A 21,548-nucleotide genomic window follows, 5' to 3' on the forward strand; every position below is an offset into this window, starting at 1 on the left:
ACATAATTATCTAAAGAAGAGACAAAAAACACAATCACTGTACTGCAGAAATACTGCACAGCTGCACAAATACTGGTAGAAACATTAAGCTCGTGTGAGCCTAGTTTGATTCAGTTTTTGAAGGGAGAACGGATGTGTAAGCTACTTGTTTTTTTCAAACCCATCCCATTAATGTTCCAGTCCACACAGACTACTCCGTTACAAAGGATATTTGTACAACCTCATGAGGCAGGAATTCATGGACAAAGGAAATTGTGTGCCGCTGCACTATTCCCCCAATTCTGGTATGCCTCAGGTAGACAAAACAGCAGTATTGACTTGTTCAGTGAAACAATGAATGAGAGCAAATCTGTAATGAGTTGCCTCTAGCACACTCTGCCTTAATGTGCAGGTGCAGTCACACTTATTGCTTATTATAAGTATTCTATCTTGACAATTCACTTAGGGTGTATTGTACTGCTACTTACAGAAAAAACGTGTTTTTTCTGCTGTAAACCTTTGTCCCGTTATATAATGATTAAACACATGGCGAAGAGCCGAGATACTCTCCAGAAGCTCAATACTACCATCTAGTGGTGAACATGGTCCGTGACGACCAAATTTAAATAAAAAAAGCTTCTACGGTTCTAACTTCTGTCGATAGCATTTTATATTTTGTGTTGTGATTGAATGAGTGCACATGGTGTGGAACAGAGTGGGTTTCTTTACTTTGTTGAAATTGACACGACACACATACTTCTGATATCCATATCTTGCATACAATGTTTGTAGATATTGTTTATAATATAAGAACAGGTTAACTTACCTTCCAACTACTACAAATTTACTGGTCATGTTTGCGTAGCAGGTACGCGGACACTCCGATGAACAGATCTGTGGGGTCGGTTCACCATGCCCATTAACGTTGGTCACTAACGGAGGGTATCCTGTGAAAGTCACGTGCTACAGTATGAAGCCAGCATCACAAGCTGCGCATCTGCGATGTATGCTTCGCACCAATGTGGTCTTCTACTCCATCCCATTGCTCTGGTAAAACTTACGTCTTACAAATCGGCATCACGATTTATTTCTATATTCTATTGGGCAGATATTCTATTCAGCACACCAACACATGCTACTTGGGTGAAGTAGTGGAGAACAACTCAAACATCAAATTGTTTCAGATGAGTACATTTGCAGTCTACCCTTTAGTGGTTGAAAGCCATTGGGTGTGAAGTGGCACCTGACCTAACACAGCTAATTCAAATGGTTGCAACCCTACACTCTTGAATGCCTGTAAAGCATCAATAGGTTCTCTTTCCAAACTCAGTTTGCAATTAGCTTAACTGAACCAGATAAACACTTTTCAATGGTCTTCAGCACTTGATCTTAAAGAGACCTAAAAGCAGCTCTGGACGACTGTAGTGCACTAAAAATGTATAGGCCCTTGCTCCAGAGAACAGGTTGAGGCCTGTAACACCAACATCTCCAGTTCATGTAAGGTCCTGTTATTGGTCAACCATGAGTGGGATTTCCCATGCAGTGGTTGAATGTCACTGGGGTCAAAAGCTTTCATTGGTCAGGGGTCCTCTGGCTTTCACAGTGACCAGCAACCTTTGGCCCATAGCCAAGTGCCTGCAGGCTTATAGTGAAGATGGGGAGACGGCTGTCTAATTGGAGAGCTGACGTGCACCCTGCCCGTGTTCGATACAGTGCATGCTCCGCTTTTAAAGCGCAGAACTCACCAGCTTGTTTTGGTCATTGAACTGTACTATTTATTGGTCTATACTGCTTTGCGCCCAGTTATCATATAGAGCAATTTTGAATACAAACTGCTGTGGAGGAAGGCACCAGCTAAATGTAGAACTGTTGGAGGAAGAGACTGCCATGTTCTCATTCTCCTCTAACAATAAAGATGATGCATCTGGAAAGCACAGTTAAAATGAGGACTTTCATTCTGACAAGAATGCAGCAGCATAATTAATACCTTCACAGCTGATGACGATTCCTCATGCCTGACCAGGAAACTGAATAAGGACATTATCCCACAGTTCTAAACAGAAAACAATGTCAGATTTAATCCTTCCAAGGACCTCCATTGGGCAGTGACTATTTCACTGACTGCACTTTAACCTTATTAGAAAGACAAAGACACCGCCCACACAGAACTTACACTTTTCAACATTTTTAATAAAGGAAATAAAGGTTGGAATAAAGCGGGGAGGGTTGATACAGTTTAAAATAGAAAAAAAACATTAAACAGCTTGTCACAAGGTTACACAACACCTTCCACATTTTTTATTATTAAAAAATAAATCCTGTATTCAATGGGAATTCTTCAAATGCACATTACTTCAGTATGGTCTGTCACGGCGCTCCTGCCGGTGCTCTCCTCTGCAAACCGAAGGATGAAAGGAGTGGTCAGTAATCCAGAATGGCTTTTTAAAATCCCTACACTCGCCTGTATTTAGGCCCGTTAAATTGCACAGAAAATTTGCCAGGCCTTCCCCAGCTACATTTTTACAATCCAAACCTTACCAATACCGAAGGCAATTTCTTCACAAGCATTTCCTAATGGCAGGAACGCCGAGGTAAAGTCAAATCATAGGCCATTGACAAACATGCATGTCTAGATGCAATGAGCAGCTTGCGCTCTGCAACCTATGGGATCTCATTCTATGCCTTTCTTGGCAAACACTTTGATGAAAATGGCTGCTCACACTATGCTGAACTCTGCAGTTGCTTGCCTGTTACACCTTGCACTTTGGGGAAACAAGTTACATCCAGTTACATCCACTCTTGTCCTTTGCTGCTGTGTCTTACAATTCAGTTAACCTGAAAGTTTGGATACATGGTCATTCATGAAATGCGATGTTATTAGTAGAGAGAGAAAACATCTGCAAAGGCGCTCTGGAGAACACATCACCTTCAGCGACACACGGTAACTTACTTAATCTCCATTTTGCCAGGAGCTCCGATGCCCCTCCTGGCGCCTCTGCTGCCCATCTGGTCCATAGGGGGGGGACCACCTCGCCGGCCGCCTCCAAAGCCTCCCCTGTCCATCCCGCGGCCCCCTCGAAATCCACCGCCTCGATCCCCGCCCCGGCCGCCCCGGAACAGGCCGGGCCCCCCGCGGTCCATCCCCCTGCCGCCGCGCATGCCGGGGCCTCCCCTGCCGCGGTCAGCTCCTGCGGAAGACCGAGCACTCTCAAGAGGCGGAGCGGTGGTGCTCATGCGCCACCTTCACACCGCTCTAAAAAGGATGTGGAGTACGTCTGGGTACAAGCTGGGAGCCTAAGCTATTAGCAAGGCGAACCTCTGCCGTATGAAACGTTTGCTGTGAATCAAGTATAAGGAATCTTTACCTGGTGGGGGAAAGGGAGGTGGGATAAAGCCTTCAGGTTTTGGAGCTTTGCACTGATTACATTCCATTCTCCACGCGAAGTTCTGGTTGCCACAGCCACTGAAAAAGAGTCAGATAACACCCCTTTACCCAACACACAGTTACATCAACGCATGGCTTAGCAGCTCTTGTATTTAGTGGGACTGATCTGAGCCACCCATTTCCCTGGTAGGCAGCACTGTTGGGATACAACAACTTTAATTAGGTCAAGTCAAGATTCTCGCATGGTGAAGCTTGAGGATACAAAATATGTATTAAGCACAGTAGAAGCTGCAAAGGAAATTCAAGACTATATAAATAATTGGTGGATGTTTAAGACTACAGATGCTACTTATGAAAAAGATGTTTGTATAGACATCTTCTCGACAAAGTGGGGAAGCAACAAAAAGGGAAATCATGATTGAAGAATTGTTAAAGGCATATGAATTGACAATCAACTCAACAGACTTAGAACCAATAGTGTTAAAATCAGAGATGGGTGTAAAGAGGAAACCAAATTGAGATAATTTATTGACAGAAATGATGAGGTGTTCTTGAAAACTTCAGCCACACTGATGGATAAATAAACTACTAGCAAACAAGCTAGGTGGTGCAATCTTTATGTTCGACTAGACTGCGATGAGTGGCCGATGGCGGCGACGCACATTTCAAAGGCACTCGAGAACATCTGACCGGTTTATTCGGCGCGATACTCACGGGTTGGGACACTGCCAGTCTCCAGCTCTCTGCTGCATGTTGCTCCCCAAAGGGCCGCCCCGTCCACCTCCACGAGGCCCCCCGCGGGGCATGAAGCCACCCCTGTCAGCGCCCCGGCCCATCATGCCTGTCAGGAACACCACAGCCATCAGCACAGGACACACGAGAAACGGCTCCTCCGAGTCCCGCTTGAAGGCAACTTGCAGCCCCACGTCCAGAGTGGTCAGAATGTCAACACTGACAGTTTGGTCACATGCCCATTCTCTTGCATCCCCATACACCTCCACACCCCAACGCACCTCTGCCATCTCGGGGGGGCATTCCTCCATGCATCATTCCCACCACGGCCTTCCTCCGGGCCATGGACACCTTCAGCTTCTTCCCTTGGAACTCTTTGCCTTGGAAGTCAAAATAAACAAGGTCATCAGTGGCTCAGTACAAGGCACCAGCTCCAACCAGGAGTCCACTGGTACAAGAAAACACAGTAAACCCTCTCCCTACATATCCACAGATAACCGGGAATAAACTGCCCATCTGCACAACCCATCCCATCTTGCCACTTAATACTCAATTCTAAAGTATCCATGTTGAGTGCAATCAATCTGCACTTGAAAGAGTATGCACTGCATACAAGGGGAAGCTCACTGACAAATGCAGAACAGCATCCCCGTTAACATGTTCTCTTGCACCAGGAAAACATCAACACAGCAACATTTTATACCATAAAGATAACCTACCATCGAACCATTCAACTGCAGATTTGGCATCTGGGGGATTTTCATAGGAGAGTGTAGCATCACCCTTTGGCTTTCCCGTTTCCTTGTCGGTATAAATGTTAATTGCAGGCTGGCCTGTCCTTTTGTTTATCTGTTGAACAAAGTGCTGGTTAAGTCAGAACACTCTAGCCCTTGTCAATTATGGTCAAGCATGTAAGCAAACCTACAAGGAGTTAAAAGTTCATTTACCTAAAGAAAACTATAGAGGCTCTAAAATGTAAAAATCTATTTTAGCAGATGCACTGGAACACAGAAAATGAAATGGTCACCCACCAAATATGCACCCATTACTAGTTCAACAGGCAGATTTGTAAAAATACAGAACAAAAAAATATACAAACCCTAATGATTCCACAATAATTAAAGAACTCTGCAGCTTCCTCCAAAGTTACACTTTCAGAAAGCCCAGTAATATAAATGGTACTGTTTTCAGAGTCATCTATTTCTTCTGGAACAGCTGTAAAAGAAAAATATGACCTTAATACACTAGCACTCCACACCCCACAGTGGAGAAAGATTTTCAAACATTAGTCTAGCAACGATTTATGTTCTGAAACTTAAAGTTACAAGACATATTAAGGTCACTTCCAATTTTTCTCATTTATATTCCTGACAGGTACATTTATCAAACGAGTTAACACCAAGCTTTAAACTTCAAACACATGCAAGGAGAAAATGCAAATTACCCATATCTGGCTTGGGTCCATCATTCATGGGTCCTACTGGTCACAAACAGGAAAGAAAACACAGAGAAAAGTTAAGAGGGCGCTGGTTAACACCACTACCTAAATAAACTATCTATGCGTTTACCCAGGCACACTTGCTCTTCTGAGCTCTCGCTGAAATAAGGAATGAAACCTTTGGGCATTCAAGGTTTAATATTTTTGCTTCTTTGTTGTCAAGACACTTAATGATTAAGATAGAGTTCAAAATACCTTCATTAAAAGTACACAATCTATAAAATTACTCTACAATTTTTCAATACCCAGTTAATAAAAGGCGTGCCATTTTTAAGAAGTGGTTCCAAAACACATGAAAACCCATTTCTGAATTAAAAACCAGGGGTTCAAATTGGACTCCATCCTAAAGTGAGGGGCTTTTAACTATAAACACATTCCTCTTAGAACTAAAACACAAATGCCCTTTTCAGAGATTAATTTCTCATTGTGAAACAGTGTACTTTGCAATGCATGGTTTCCTTGGTTGTGACCGATTTACTCTAGGAGAATTACCCCTTGCGTTCATTACTCTTACCTTGCCCAGAGGGCCTAGCTTGAACCCCTTATTAGACCCAACGTTTATGGCCGGCAGTACACTTCGTAATTAAAAAATATTGTACACCACTGCAAGTGCTTACTCTTAAAAGAGGTTTTACTCTAACGCTTTTGCTTGTCTTACTAGCCAGTGTAATACTCATTAACTTACCACCAGGCTTAATGAAGCCACCTCTGTCTCCAGCGATGCTGGGGAAATAAACGAAGATATGAAGGCGACTTCCCTTACAGAGCCAGTTCCATACCTCGAGCCCAGGGAGCTCGCTTGTGGGGGGATGACACAGTTCTGGCTAGATCTCTCAACAACCCCCAACTGACAGGTTTACAAAGGCTTATCTATTTACATGTGGAGCTTATCTTAGGCAGGGGCAGTGGGGTTGTTGGGTTTCCAAGATCCATTCAGGCCCTTCTTCGAAAAAAAGGGCTGGGGGCTGTGCTTGGACAGTTTGAGGTTTGGGTGGGTGCTGGGGAATGGGGGATAGTCTTTATTACCATTTGGGTTTAAAACCCTGCATTTCATACAGCACAAAAGAACGTATTATTTCAGATGCAGCTCTTTCGTACTCCACCTGCTAACAAAGTATCAAGTACTGCGGATCGTTTTGGAACTGAGGTTCAGCCACCATATTCCCATACAATACCCAGAGAAAAAACAAGTGGGAAAGTACCAATGACGGAGTAAGACCAAATTTAGGACCGCAAGTATGCTGCGAAACCCAGTTAAATGTAATGTAAATGTAAGTTAAATGTAAACCCATCCAACACATACCAGGAAGCATTATTAGGGCATGGTGCCATCTATGAGGATGCCGAGATGCCCAGCATGAGGGTAAATACAAAAGAACTGCACCAGAAATGATCATATTACAATGTAAGCTGATACATGCAGCTTTTAAAATGAAAATACACACCAAATACACTTTTATACAGAAACGTTCAACTAAAGTTACACAATTCTAAAATACAAAAAACCTTCCATCATATAGAACCATATTACAATAGCAATAAAGGCATTTAAAAATACATTTTGGAAGATACAGTTTCACAGTTCACACTTTTAAAGACATCTCTCCAGCTATACGCAGACACCGATTCGCTAAGTCCCACTTTCATTATGCTGCCGGCTCAGTACTGAGTACAGGTACTTTTAAAGTATTGATGTGTATACATGGCTCTCACTTTGTAACCTGTAGCATATAAATGCGACAAAGCATGTTAAAAAGTGTTCACGTTAAAGAATAATTCGAGACAAAACATAAGCAATCCAAATGAATGTCAAAACCACAATCTTATTCTCCTTACCTGTGCAAGGATAAAAGGTGAAAGCATTTGATTTCAAAGCTAATAAAGGAAACCCAGAAAAGTTCCCCCCCTTCACTGACCCTTTCCAAAACTAACCTAATCAAACCTCTTTGGCTAAAATTAATCCTTAGAAATATCTATACTACAACTGGCTTGGTTTGCCTAGCAGGAAGTAACCAATATCATAGTTTGAGTGTTATTTAAAACAAAATCTGGTTCACTGTCTGGATACCCAGCAGAAAGAAACTTGAACTTTGGATAGAAATCAAAATCTTAAAAAAAGCAGAAGCTTTGCTAAACAAAAACAATGAGAAGTTTTATGTTTCCCAGACCTGGTCTTTAATTGTCGTGAGTCAGGGTGTGTTCAAACCAGCAGTACAAGACTTGTAGAGAAGGGGGATAAATTGGTTCCAATTACACTTAATTTGATACAATTAAAAATTTTTCCTCAGAATTTTAATATGGTAATTTTATTCACATCATTAAGAACTTAATTAAGAAGATCTGTAGAGTTTGGCACTCTCAAGAATAAGGTTGTAGCTGAAGTTATAATTGGTCCTCAAACATATCAGTCAGCTTTTCATTAAACCTCTTCTGTTACCATCAATCATTTAATGACTGGCTCAACTGGACCAGTTTAACCACTACACCGAGCTCTTCAGTTATATAGAGCTGCAGACACACCAGTCCTCCAGAAACTGGATTAGAATAGGCTTGTCCAGAGTGTAGGGTCAAAGATATGATAAGGAAGGAGGCAGAGACCAAACAGGCATTTTGGACAAAGGGCAAGACGAAACGTTCATCAATTGGGTACCTTCATAATGCTTTCACCTGTTTAACCACAAAAATGGCATTTTCCACAATTTCTAAGCATTTGAGGATAAAGGTGTACCGTTCAGGAAGCCCCATCACTATCGTCAAATATTTAGTTTAACTTTATCACAACAAATACTTATTCATTCAGGTTTGTTAACACTTCTCTACAGAATGTATTTTAGGGCACATACACTCTTCTTACTCCTGAAGCGGTTTCACCTGGTATTTACCCAGTTCTGCATTACATACAGAAATTGTTTACAACATGCAGGATGCTATAGGAAACCAGATGTGATCTTTGACCACAAAGCTGAGAATATCTTCCGGAAATATAGCTCCAGAATCCTCAGTACACAACTTACCTGAAAAGCAATTCCTGATAACCTATTATAATAAGGCTAAGCTGTAAATATTGCCACCACGATTTTTAATTAACGGCTGTTTTAATCATCAACCCATTCAATTTTGGCATTGTGTTATAGCATCCTGCATATATAAAGTGTTTTGGTCATTTGAAGCTACCTGACCATTACATCTCTTAAGCTGAAAAAACAGCAGTTAGATAACCTTATAAAATCAGCCTTTAGGCCTAAGCCTTTAGTTTGCCTAAAGCACATTTAGCATGCTTGCTCCAGCTCCTCAACCAAACAAATTAGAATTACCTTTTGACCTTTGGCCTTACTGACTGCAGGGCTGAAAACACCGCATGTGAAAAATGTCCTGAATTTCTACCTTTTCAAGGTCTGGCCAAAACAATACTCTTCATCCAGAAGAGCGTGGCACAGAATTTGAAGATGTGAATGGATGAAGTTAACATGGCAATTTTAAAAGTAATGAAAATTCAAAAGATGAGAACTACAGTGTTTTTAGAAAGCCCACTTTCAGATAGCTCCAATTAAAGCTCATATCCAGGTGAGCTTTATTAAAACCAGTTGTATTTCTGCTATCTACTGCCATGTGTGTGCATTCAGAGACCAGTAACGTGTGCAGTTTTCAGCCCTGTCTCATCGGTCCCTGTGAGGTGAAAGAAGGCTGAGTGAGAAAACGAAGGCGTTTCCTTACCCCATTCCTCCTCGGCCCATTCCCCCTCTCCCTCCTCCTCTGATCATGACACCCCTGTCGAAGCCGCCTCTTCCACGGCCACGGCTATCTGCCGCGCCCATACCGCGGCTCTCCCCCAGGCCCGGGAAACCGCTGGGCTCCGGCCCGGAGAAGCCACTGCGCATGCTGCTGGGGTGCTCCTGCCGGTAACTCCCTGCGGGACCGGGGGAAACCAGCAGAACAGTCAGCTAACGGACGGTCTCTCCAACACCTTACAGGAGATTTGATTTTTACCGTTTTACTTTTGAATAAGAATAAGAGAGCAAAGCAGATTTTTATATTCTGAAGTTTGAAGAAAGGGTACTGGTACCACCTAGTATACACTGTGTTCTGATCACAGGCTGAATGTCTCAAAACACCGAACAGGTTTCCCACGGGAGCCACCCTGGAAGGCAGGTGCAGAATCCCATCGGGTGCAACACACTGGAAAAGGAGGGATAAGAAGTGTACGATACCTTTATTGTACTGGCTGGGGGGATTATAGTCACTTTGCTGCCCGTAAGTGCTTCCGGCCTGCTGGCTGTACTGATTAGGAGGCGGCTGCCCATAGGAGCTGGACGGGGGAGGGTAACTTGTTGGTGGTGGTGCCTGCTGCTGCGGCGGCGGCGGCTGGTAGCTCCCCTGCTGGCTGTAGGAGCCCTGCTGGCTGTAGTTTCCTTGCTGTCCATACCCCCCTTGCTGGATGTAACGGCCAGGCTGGGTGTAGGTATTCTGGTCATAGCTGGAGGGTTGGGTGCTGGCACTGTAGCTATAGCAATGAAAGACATGGACCGTTAGTGGAAGCCTGCACAGCAATAAAGTACAGAGACTAAAAGAAGTATGGGGGGGGGGAAAGACTGTTAAATGCAGCCTGTCCACTCCTGAGTTCTGCATAATCCTGTTAAGGAAAATCTTATACTATGAAAGTCTGCCTGGAACAAAAAGCAAGGCAGGGGCTCTACATTAATGCATCTCCTGTAAGATGAAATACGCTTTCACACTTTAACGACCAAGCTATAGCCTTTCTAAAAAGTGAAAACGGTTTATAAGTCAAATACAAAAAAAAAGGTCTTTAAAATTGGTCCACTTTCCAATATAGTTTAGGAATGAAAGCACAGTATTCCCCATAACAGGCTTTGCATTATTTATAGTTTACCGCTGTACATGCCAAAAATAACACCACCACACTCCTCGAGAGGTTAAGCCGCCGTTTTAAGAATGAGAGGAAAATGCAAAGATGTAGAGCCTTCCCCTAACTAAGCCAAGACGCGATTGTTAAAATAAACAACCTCCAGTACGGAAACAAGCACCACTGGTCTACCTTACCTGGAGCACCAGGAGCTGCCTGCCGGGATAATTACCTGGTTGAAGCATAGGAAGCCTGGGCACTGCCTGACTGCAGAGGGTAAGAGCCAGGCACCTGGGGATAACCGTAATTATTCTGGCTGTACCCCAGATTGCCTTGGCTATAGCCGGGAGGGTTAGACTGGCCTGGGGGGTTCTCCTGTGGCTTGCTGACCTCCTGTGCTCTAAAAGTTAAATTTAGCAGTCAGGTTATAAGCTCCTTTTACCAGGAAATACAAATATACCATGAATGTACCTTGCATCAAAACAAAGTTCACAAAGGTTTTTAAGTTTACTGGAAATAGGCTGAAATTAACTTGAATCCCTTTAAATATCTACTGTCATTTTAAGGATAGACCAATGGGTACTTTATATTCTCCACTTATAAATTTGGAGAACATGATCTTATTTTGGGGAAACCACTGTCCCATTACCTTAGTACACGAAAAAATTTGGATTTCAAGCTGATGCCTCCGCATAGGAACCTGCCTGTTTAATCCTGTAAAATGTTAATTTATATACAAAGTGTCTGACAAAATAGTTTAGTAAATGGATACATCAAAGAATCCAGACAAGTGCAAAGAAAAATTCAAAGAGAAAAATAAAGATAACCTCTTTCCTATTAGTTAAAAAACTGCAGGCGGACTGGTATTTGTTAGTTTTTCTACAGGGCTTTGATATAATAAAGCAAGTGTCCCCTAAAGCAGGTTACAGCACTGATGGCTGTTAATGTGTGCAGCGCAGACGTTCACATTTGTGCCATTAAAGCACAGTATTTCATAAACGACTGTCCTTATAACATCTTCATAACCAATGGAAAACTGAATGCAATGTTCTGTTGCTACCTGTAATAAAAGATTAAATGGTATAATATGTTATGTTATAAAGAACATCAAAACACCTTTCCCAAAACATTTTAAAATCCATAACATTTAATTAAATCAAAGCTTCATTAAATTGAACATGAACGGGCTGGATTTTTCATGAGTTCTTGAAAAGCAATAAAGTCACATTATTTGCAATCAGATGCCAAACTAAGAAAGCCTACCAAAATTGCCAATCGGGGTTAAAGTCCTTAAAATCACTCTGCAGTCGTTTCAAAGTTTAAAAGCTACTCTGAACAACATTTTCTCAACACTTCATGTAGAGTCCAGAAGCACTGCGACATCAGCCAGTTGTCAAAAAGACAAACCAAAAACACAAGACATGAATGGTATAAACGACAACTAAAACTAAGTTATATATATTGCAAACTGAATGCAACTGATTAAACATCTTTCTAGCAGTGAAAACCTGTTAAATACCATGAGTCACGAGATGCCATTCACACATGAAGAATCGTCTTAATGTTTACAGAACCAGCTGAGCCCCAACACTTAAATATGAAGAACAGCTGAACCAGGATCACAGACCTAGTCCATTACATTTAGAAAAAGTAAAATTTAAAAATGCAAAACAATATTCGCAGTTTTAGATTTACACCACCTACAAACACTTATCCGCTTTGTTAACCAAAGTCCATCACGGTTTATCTGGAGAAACCCAAATATAACAGAAGATGTTATTGACTAAATATCCTAATTTCTTACAGCTCCTGCAATAATATATACATTTTCCAGGGAATGCAAGACAAGACATCATACAACCTTCAGGAAAAAAAAGATTTTAGAAGTCACTATATAAAAGAATGTGAAGAAATGCATCATGTGCAAGGAAAGGGTGTACGAGTGTAAATGAGTGTAATAAACGCAACACATACAGAAATTTTCAGATCAGGGAAAAGACCACGAATTACCTGGAAGGAGCAGCAGAGCCCGGCTGCTGACCATAGCCAGGGTAGGTCGGCTGGGCACCATAGGCCGGCTGAGTGGCATAAGAGGTGGGAGTCGTAGTCGTGGTGGCAGCGGCGCTCGTGGTGTCGTATCCACTCGCCCCATATCCCTGAACAGGCTGACTGTAGCCTTGCGGAGCTGTGGGGGCTGCACTGTAACCTGCTAGAGATTGAAAGTTTAACAGAGTGGGTCCACAAATCCCAAGTCCACAGGACAGCTCAAAGAGTGAAATAATCATCACATGTCTCGACTTGAACCTGGTGATACATGGCGTACATGTATTGTAACATCTTTCATATAGGGACACTGAATTGTTTAGACCAGGCACATGAGGTTATTTGCTGGACAAAACAGTAGTTCCAATACTACAATTTGAACCTTTTCTAAATCAATTTCTGAAGAGTGGTATGAATCATGCACAAACAATTCAGTTTAAAATGACTAACAAACCAACTGTAGGAAGCCCTTTAAGATTTGCATGACTGTTAAATATACACAGATTTAAAATTGCAACTCTGGAGGAGCAGTGTCATTTAGACAAGACATCACAAGAGATATCCTAAATCCTTTGTTAAAGAAAGTTACAATTATGTAATTTCTGAAATGCAACAATAATTTAACAGCTTTAAACACAACTAGCCATCTCAAGTTCACACTGACCGACTTCAATGTCAACCATTACTCAAAAGGCTCCCACAAATTTCAGATGCAGTGAAATGGGGAAACAAATCCATGCAAAAAAATGTCATTGCTCAAACCTGTAGTATTCCCTTCTGCTTTGAGGTAGCAATCACAGAGGAAGCAGAGGGTAAATTAGAATGTGACATTTGAAGAACTATTTGCAATTTAAATGTACTATAATACAACTTGGAAATAAAATCCCAGCTTGTAAAAAAAAAGACAGCACTCCAAATATTTTCAAATACTCAAAGAGTGAAATGTAAGGACTCCCAACTATCAATTAGTAAGAAAAAAGCACATAACACATTTTAATATAATAACAAGAAAGATTACATACACAATTAAGACTATCAAAGAACTAAGAATAGCAATAAGCAATAAGAATGTCTGAATTTATCCCGTAGTATTTAAAGTTAAAACTAATTTAACATACTACAGCATTCCACTTAAAAGTAACAGGTGATGAACACCATGACCTGTCCAGTATATATTTGCGTATCTTGTACTCTCTAGATCTTTTTCCTTCGGTATTGTGCAGTAAATTTATTAACATATTAAACAAAATAATACACAATAAAGTATTTTAAATTGAACTGAGAAATAGACCCATGTTCAGGACTTACCAGGAGGTGGCTGCCCATAGGATGTGCCATAGGCAGTCTGCCCATATGCCCCAGCAGAAGACCCTGTCTGTGTGTAGGAGGAATCACTGGGCTGGCCATATGATCCATACCCCTGTTGACCATAGCTCTGCAGAATACACATTTATCAGACCAGGTGTGCAAGACACATTCATCCCAGAACTCCTCCAAGATCAAACAAAATAACATTCTGAAAATCACCTTGACAATTTAAACAGTACATCTTAATCCAAATTCTAACCACAAAAACATGCAGCACAATTAACCAGTGAATACTGTCCGGTACACGACAAACTGTTTAACAGTCAGATGGAAAATACTGTTAATTTTCACTACATACAAATGGCAAAATACTATATTTCTCCCTCTAGTTACTTGCAACCGTGAAAATTATTCCTATTACTTGCAAGCTATAAATGTAAAAGTGGGGTCAAAAAGAGCTACTTCCTCGTAGTGACCTCCAGGCAATGCAATGCTTACCAGTAATGAATTGTACTACGCAAGAAGAAAATAACCAAGGGTCTTTCAAGAACCTACAGGTCCATGTATCCTGCAAATCAACGTGGAAGGCCTAACTAGAGCCAAATGCGTGGTCATCAACCACCTGGCTCAAGAGCATAACGCTCAAGTGATCCTTCTTCAAGAGACTCACACCAAAGAAGACAACAATATCAAGATATATATATGGTTACCACCTCATAGGTGCCATACATCATGCACACCATGGAGTGGCTACCCTAGTAAAACTTGACAAAAATGCAAAGCACGTAGCCCAATCACCGGACGAAGATACTACACAGTGCACTGCTATTGAAATAAAAGGCTTTACTATTGTCAACATCTACAAACCACCTAGTACCCAGTTCTCCAGTCTTCCAAGCTACACGCATCCTGTCATCTATGCTGGTGACTTCAATTGTCAACACACCAACTGGGGCTATCGAAAGAACACACCAGAAGGCGAGGCCCTAGCCAACTGGGCATCCATTCAAGGTTTAACTCTGCTGTTTTTCGTGCGTTTCCCAAAACCCCTCTTAATCGGTAATTTAACGAGCGAGTATAAAGTACTTCTTTGTTAACCCCGCCCCTGAAGTCGCTTAGCAAAAAGCATCACAATTTGATAGAAAAACAATCGATTGACAATTCTTTCATTATATGGTGTCGGTTTTGGTCCTTCAGTGGGATGAAATAAAGTTGTGAAAAGGAATATGAAGCAAACATAACATAATTTAACAACCATTTAAGCGAAAGTGTATAGACAGGTACAAAATAGGACCCTTATTGTTTCTAAGAGAAAAGAAAATAAATGACTGACATGCCATAAAAGAAAACCAAGTTTGGACAGTGTATGCGTCCTGTACGACATCTTTGATTTAAAGCAATATTTTTTGGCGCGCTGCCATAGTTAAGAATCGCAGTGTTCCATGAGAAAAAAACGTATTTATAGTTATTGGGTGTATTGGAACTCAATGGAAGAATTAACTAAGCTTGGCACGTGTCACTCAACAAATACAGGACCTATAATCAAATTTAAAAACAAGTAGGTCTAAGCTTTACTGTTAACAATCACGACAGAACATAAAACGGTATTCGAACTTTAAATATTGTATCGACCGCGGGTTGTATGGAGCAGGCGTGGTACTCAGGCAATGGGGTTGAACAACACATTTATTAACTCGAATCGGGAAAGGTAGACACACAGGGACAGGGGTTACAGCGCTGCACCTACACTAACACACAAACGCAAAGGGAAGAGACTGTATCCCAGCCTCCGTCCCGCTATATAGTCCGGTAGAACCCAGGTGCTGTTCTCAGCCCGCCCTGTGTGGAGCTCCATTGTAAAATGTTACATGTTTCACGTTCTTTATGGAATTTAAATACAATTGAAACCCCACCCCAAAAGTACTAAAAGAGTATTATTAAAACATTTGACTTATGAATACGAAATTTACCCAAGATGATTAATAAATTCATTACTGTATAAATAAAAGTTCTTTTTTTGAATTTCCTCTTACATAGTACAACAAAATATCAAAATCCTTAATATAAAATCTTAGTATTCTATATTTCCAGAGAATTGTCATGACGTGAATTGAATGTACTCTGTCTGGCGATCTCTGTCGCTAAGGTTGGCGCAAGAGGTAGCCAGTTTAAGAAGCACTTAGTGATTAAAGAGTTGGTCGGGGAGCACGTAGACTACGAAGGATTTAACATTCTACTTTAGTTACGATGGGTTTTGGGAAACACTCGTAAATTAACGATCGACCTTAAGTGCGAGTTTACGATGTTCTTAGCGCTACGATGCTTTTGGGAAACTCACCCCAGGTCTGCTGTATGGTTGATGATATTGAACAATGCTTCCAAGAAAAAAAGAAAGCGGGTGCTGTTCTTGTGGCCACAGTCTGGCATAAAGGACTCATACTCAAACTGCTTCGTACCATCCCAAACAAGAAAATGGTCCTCTTTATCCAAGAACTAATCTCTAACAGATCATTGACCTTAACACTGGGCAATGACACCTCCAGGAAATTTTACCTTAAGAATGGCGTCCCGCAAGGCTTGGTGATGGCGCCAATGCTGTTTAACATCTACACAGCTGACCTGCCATGTACAACTGCCAAAAAGTACATATACGCAGACAACATTGCTATTATGCATTGCTCCACAGACATCAAAGCAATAGAAACTACACTATCGAATGACCTGAACAAGCTGAACTGCTACTTCAAAGACTGGAGGTTAAAACTTAGCATCAAATGCAAGACAGTGAGCAGCATTTTCCACCTCGCCAATCGCCTTGCTAACATAATCAATGTCAAGTGTGAAGACAAAACTATTCCATTTGAGAAAAGCCCGAAATATCTAGGAGTCGTCCTTGACCGCTCACTGACCTTCAAGCAACATCTCGAACAAACAGCAGCAAAAACCCAAGCAAGGAACAACCTCCTGCAAAGACTAGCTGGCACTAGCTGGGGTGCAAATTTCACCATCTTACGCACCTCTGTGCTTTCTCTGGCCTTCTTGGTAGCTGAGTACTGCTCTCCTGCCCGGCACAACAGCAGCCACACGAAGAAGGTAGACACAGCCCTGAACAACAGCATGCGCATTATCACCGGGTGCATCAGATCTAAGCCCACTGAATTGCTACCGATTCTCAGCGGCATCTCCCCACCTAACCTTCGCAGAGAAGCAAGTTGCATCAACCTTGCACTGAAAGCCTCGGATGACTCCAACCACCTGCTGCACGATGCCATCTGCAACTGGAACACCACAATCCTCCGATTAGAAAACTGGCACTCATCTTCTAACACAATGAGGCGCCTCATGAAAGAAACAAACGACAATGGCACTAATTGGGCTAACAAAAAGTGGCAAGACACATGGAATAATAATAACCACAGACTGAAACAATTTATTGACAAAGTATCCAACACACCTGCTGGAAATGACCTACCCAGACAAGCCCTGGTCAAGCTGAACCGACTAAGAACCGGACACGGCCGTTTCCGGGCCACCCTACACAGGTGGGGTCTCACTGATGACCCAACTTGCGAATACGGCGATGGCAAGGAGCAGACGGCCGACCACATCCTATACTCCTGCCCTCGCTTCAGATGCCCCGGCAACTTTATTGATTTGGACGATGCCAGCCGCGACTGGCTGAGGCACCTGACTGTAACAATATAGCCATGTAACTTCTGCATGTTAAGCTCATACGAATATATATATATAATGTAAAAGTTTTAGACAAAATTAAATTAAAGACAGATGGATCTCAATATCACCTCTGCTCATACAAAGGCACTTTGGTCACCAACCTGTGTACTTTGTCCATATACCGGAGCTGGCTGGGCTGCATAGGAGCCATACCTAAAAATTGAAAAATACAATTCAGACATTGATCAGGTATTAACATTTCAGCAAAAAAACTCACTTCCGTAAACCACCACCTGCAAACAATGTGTCAAAATGACCCTCTCACAAATTTAGTGTTTTAGTCTGCAGTCATATTGTTATCGGTAAAAGAAATCAAAGACCTGTTTAAAAGTCAAATATTATACTCCTACTCGTCCTAAACTTGAAAGGACTGACATCAGCCAAATTGAGCTCTTGGAACATCTTGGTTAAGTTTTCTGGCTAGGCTTTTAACCACCTATTCCATAACTGAGCCACATTTAAACACTTACCCCTGCTGGGCTCCAGCCTGGCTGTAGGTGCTATAATCTGGAAAAAAGAAACCAAATTAGAACTTGTAACAAAGTTCTTCCTTGTGCACTAATCTCACAAGGACTCTAGATTCACCTCCTACATGAAATATTTTGCTTTACCAATAGATTCAAAAAAGCCTTGGTACGCTTACAAATAATACTACCCGCTATCAACGTCTTTGGAAACACTTTGATGACTAGAAGGTGATGGAAATTAATGCTAAAGCTGTCGGCTCTATTCTCTAATAATGAAATGGTAGGAACACTTTAATCCTGGAACCTTAAAATGCACTTTCCTGTATAGTCTTAAAAACAGCATATTATCATTTGGCTCTATATTTGCGGAGTCTTCAACTCTTGGCTACAATGAAGATATGTAGACTGTTCTGATAGATGAAATGTTGAAGCTTCAAAATACACTACATGATTTATCAGGTCAATTAAACACAGGTCATCCTGAATCACCTGGGCCTACGTCTAAAAACTGGGAACAATTACTGGGCAAATTTTAATTCAAGGATCTTTGGCTCTTGATGCCTAACTTATTTATAATTGTGCTATAAAAGTCTGCTAAAAATCTTATCACAATTACAATATTCTACAGTTTTACAAACATAATTTAGGAGAACACTACAAAACCTCTTGTGCTGGACCTCTGCAGAACTAGGAATGGAAGACCCTCAGGTAAAGCCTGTCAATAGCATTACACAGTTGTGGGCCATAATGAGTATACATAAACTGGACTACAACTGTTTTTCAAACAGGGCATTTGAGAAAATTACCTGCTCAGGTTTCAGAGCATAGAAAGCCATGTACACAGTACATTACAGTTGTGGCAACAGCCATATACGCGTTAAACTACCAGTCACTGCATGTTTGTGGAATAGTTTTAGATAATATCATGAATTCTAAATAAAGCACATTTAGAATCCAATATAAAGCCTTTACAAAAACACATATTTGGGATTAGACATATGTAATTTAAAACACTTGTATATTCTGCAAGAAAACCTAGAAAGACAAGAGAATTACAAAAGAGTCTGCTGTCTGTATTGGAATTTGAAGACCAAATTAATACAACTCTAACCAAGATGCAAATGCCTAACAGTGTCAAGCACTGTAAAGACAAAAAAACTGAAGGGAAAAGCAAGGCTTAAACATCACCAGCATTAAGTTCTGCAGACTTTTTAAAATAATCTCATCATGTTTAGTTATAGTCAAATTCCAAGGGTATTTCACATATACAAATGACTGTATTCACTCATGTAGCAGTTATGGCATGTTTGAATAGGAAAGCTAGGAACATTGTGAGCTTACAAACAATGGCCACAGGATTAGCTAGAAGCTACAGACATTGTTGGGCAAGAACAAACAACTATCAAAACCATGAAACAGCACATCCTTTGTAAACACTGAAACAACAGCCTCAATGATCACTTCAGCTCTGTGGAGAGATAGGGATCCCAGAGTGCAACGTCCAGTAAAATAACACAGGGCTAGTCTTCCAGTTGGACAACAGGGGACAAAGTTCACACACAGCCCACAGACACTTGAAGGCAACACAGCACTAAGCATCCCAAGCCTGTGAAAGGAGGAATTATACTTTAAGGTATAGAGGGTATAGTACAGATCGAAGATGGCGTGAAAGTGCACACAGGTACAAGGACAACTCAGGTATGCAGCAGCTGAACACAAATGCAGCAGGATATCACTGGCTACAATTTAGGAAAACTAAAAATAAGATACATTAAGGCCTTAACAGCAGTAGAAGCCCGAATATCACAGGTTCAAAACCAAGCCTTTCTCAGACAAAATAACTGCGTGCAGTTTTGTCCTTCGCATTCCCCATCACCTCACCACGCACAGCGGGCTGAGGGAACACCGTCACGCTAAAAAACAAACAAACAAACAAACCCAAGTCGCGGAGTCGCGTCGATACAGCTCGGATACCTTGCTCAAAATGCAATTTTTTCTTTTTTAAAAAAGAAGTTTGATATCTGACGCACTTCTCCACTGCAAAAAAAAGGGGGTCCATCGCGATATTAATAATAATAATAATAATAATAATAATAATAATAAGCGTTTACCAAGCACCTGGGGGGTTTGAGCGAAGGCCATCCCCACAACAACACCTACAGCTGCGCCCCAACAGGAGTGTGGGCAGCCGTGTGACCCCGGCAGGGCCTGGGCATGCAGCTGGCGCTGCAGCGCGGAGGAGGAGGAGGAGGAGGAAGAGGAGGAGGAGGAGGTCGCCATAGCAGCGTTTTTACAACAAGCCGGCGGCGTCTGACAGCCCCGCATGGCGCAGGAGCCGCTCGGGAAAACACCCGCGATCCGGCAGGCCGGAACACCCCACACACGCCCAGGGGGCTGCGTGCACTCCGATTATGGCGAGTTTTGTTTTTGGGGGTGGGGGTAAGGGAGTAAACAACAACAACAACCACATCTGGCCCTCGGACTCGCGAAGGTGTGAAGAACGAGGCGCCCCCACGAACAGCTCAGCTAGATCCCCCCAAACACGCCATTCAAGCGCTTGTAACGCTGTACAACCGCCCGATATGCACGCCTCATTTCGGCTTGCCCGCTCTCCGTCAGGGTAGCGGGAGGTTCCCTCCTCCGTCGCGGCCAGGGTGTCTCCACTCTCAGAAGGCCGCGACCGCGGCCACCCCGTCCGCTTCACCTCGCACCGGCGAGCACCGCTGTTTCCGGACGCGATCAAGCGACCGTGCACACCGCGCACGAAAATACATTTTAACAAATAAAACGCACTCTTTTTTTGGGGGGGGGGGGGGTTTACGCCGCCCGACGGAAGAGATGCGCTTGGTTTAATTGATTAGTTTTGAACACCGGCCACAAGGCAACAGTTGTCCTTCCGTACGCTGCAAATCCAGCCCCTTCACGGACAAAATATGAGGGGAAAAAAAAAACGATCCCGTCTTACGGCACCGAGGAAAAGGCGTTTCTGCAGAGGCCGATGCAACCGGCGCAGAACCCTGAAATTCAAAAGTATTCCAACTAAATGGGGATGTACGTCCACCCCATCCCCCAATAATGCAATTATCTCGCTTTCACAGCCTAAACACCGCCACAAGGGGACGGGGAGCATGCTGCAGTGCGTGCCATCTAGTAACAGCGGTCAGATCTGTTTGCCATTTTCACCAAAATATATATATAAAACCGAGTAATAAATCGAAACGGCTTCCCCGCCGCCCTCACCAGCTGCTGACGCCATTTCGTGTGTCCTCTGTGAGTGTTCCTGGCGCGCATGCGCGAAGAGGGGCTTAAGCCTCTACCAACTCTCACCGTCGTAGGTGGAGGAGAAGAAGCAAAAAAATCCGATCCATTTGGAAAGTTTAGGATCCATTCACGTAATAACGCGATTTAGTTCTTGTGGGTAAATTATTTATTTATGGTCAGTGATTTTTTTTTCAAATACGCTGGGTTTTAGGGAACTCGAACTCACTTCGAAAATGGTACATTCTAGTTGGTCACCCCCCCCCCCCACATGACGTAAAA

At 42.3% G+C, this 21,548-nt stretch overlaps 1 protein-coding gene across 10 annotated transcripts; it reads right to left on the reverse strand.

Moving 5' to 3' along the window:
* Positions 1-2,148: 2,148 nt before the first annotated feature.
* Positions 2,149-21,335, reverse strand: LOC148641799 (RNA-binding protein EWS-like). 10 transcript variants are annotated; one of them, XM_088617706.1, is made up of 18 exons: positions 21,249-21,335; positions 18,012-18,048; positions 17,643-17,694; positions 13,807-13,933; positions 13,261-13,275; positions 12,466-12,661; positions 10,688-10,855; positions 9,803-10,095; positions 9,309-9,501; positions 6,280-6,317; positions 5,541-5,576; positions 5,196-5,311; positions 4,816-4,945; positions 4,378-4,476; positions 4,079-4,205; positions 3,345-3,442; positions 2,930-3,167; positions 2,149-2,373 (listed from the first exon to the last, which is right to left on the reverse strand). In XM_088617706.1, exons 1-18 carry the CDS (start codon positions 21,262-21,264, stop codon positions 2,334-2,336), a joined length of 2,019 nt encoding a protein of 672 aa, XP_088473832.1. In that variant the 5' UTR covers positions 21,265-21,335; the 3' UTR covers positions 2,149-2,333. The 10 variants fall into 10 exon arrangements, with proteins under 10 accessions (XP_088473832.1, XP_088473830.1, XP_088473831.1 ...); XM_088617704.1 differs by having other exon boundaries at positions 12,466-12,664; XM_088617705.1 differs by having other exon boundaries at positions 13,261-13,278.
* Between the last annotated feature and the right edge of the window lie 213 nt (positions 21,336-21,548).

The sequence above is a fragment of the Lepisosteus platostomus genome, chromosome 24 (assembly GCF_059453375.1).
Source record: "Lepisosteus platostomus isolate fLepPlt1 chromosome 24, fLepPlt1.hap1, whole genome shotgun sequence".
NCBI classification, from domain to species: Eukaryota; Metazoa; Chordata; class Actinopteri; order Semionotiformes; family Lepisosteidae; genus Lepisosteus; species Lepisosteus platostomus.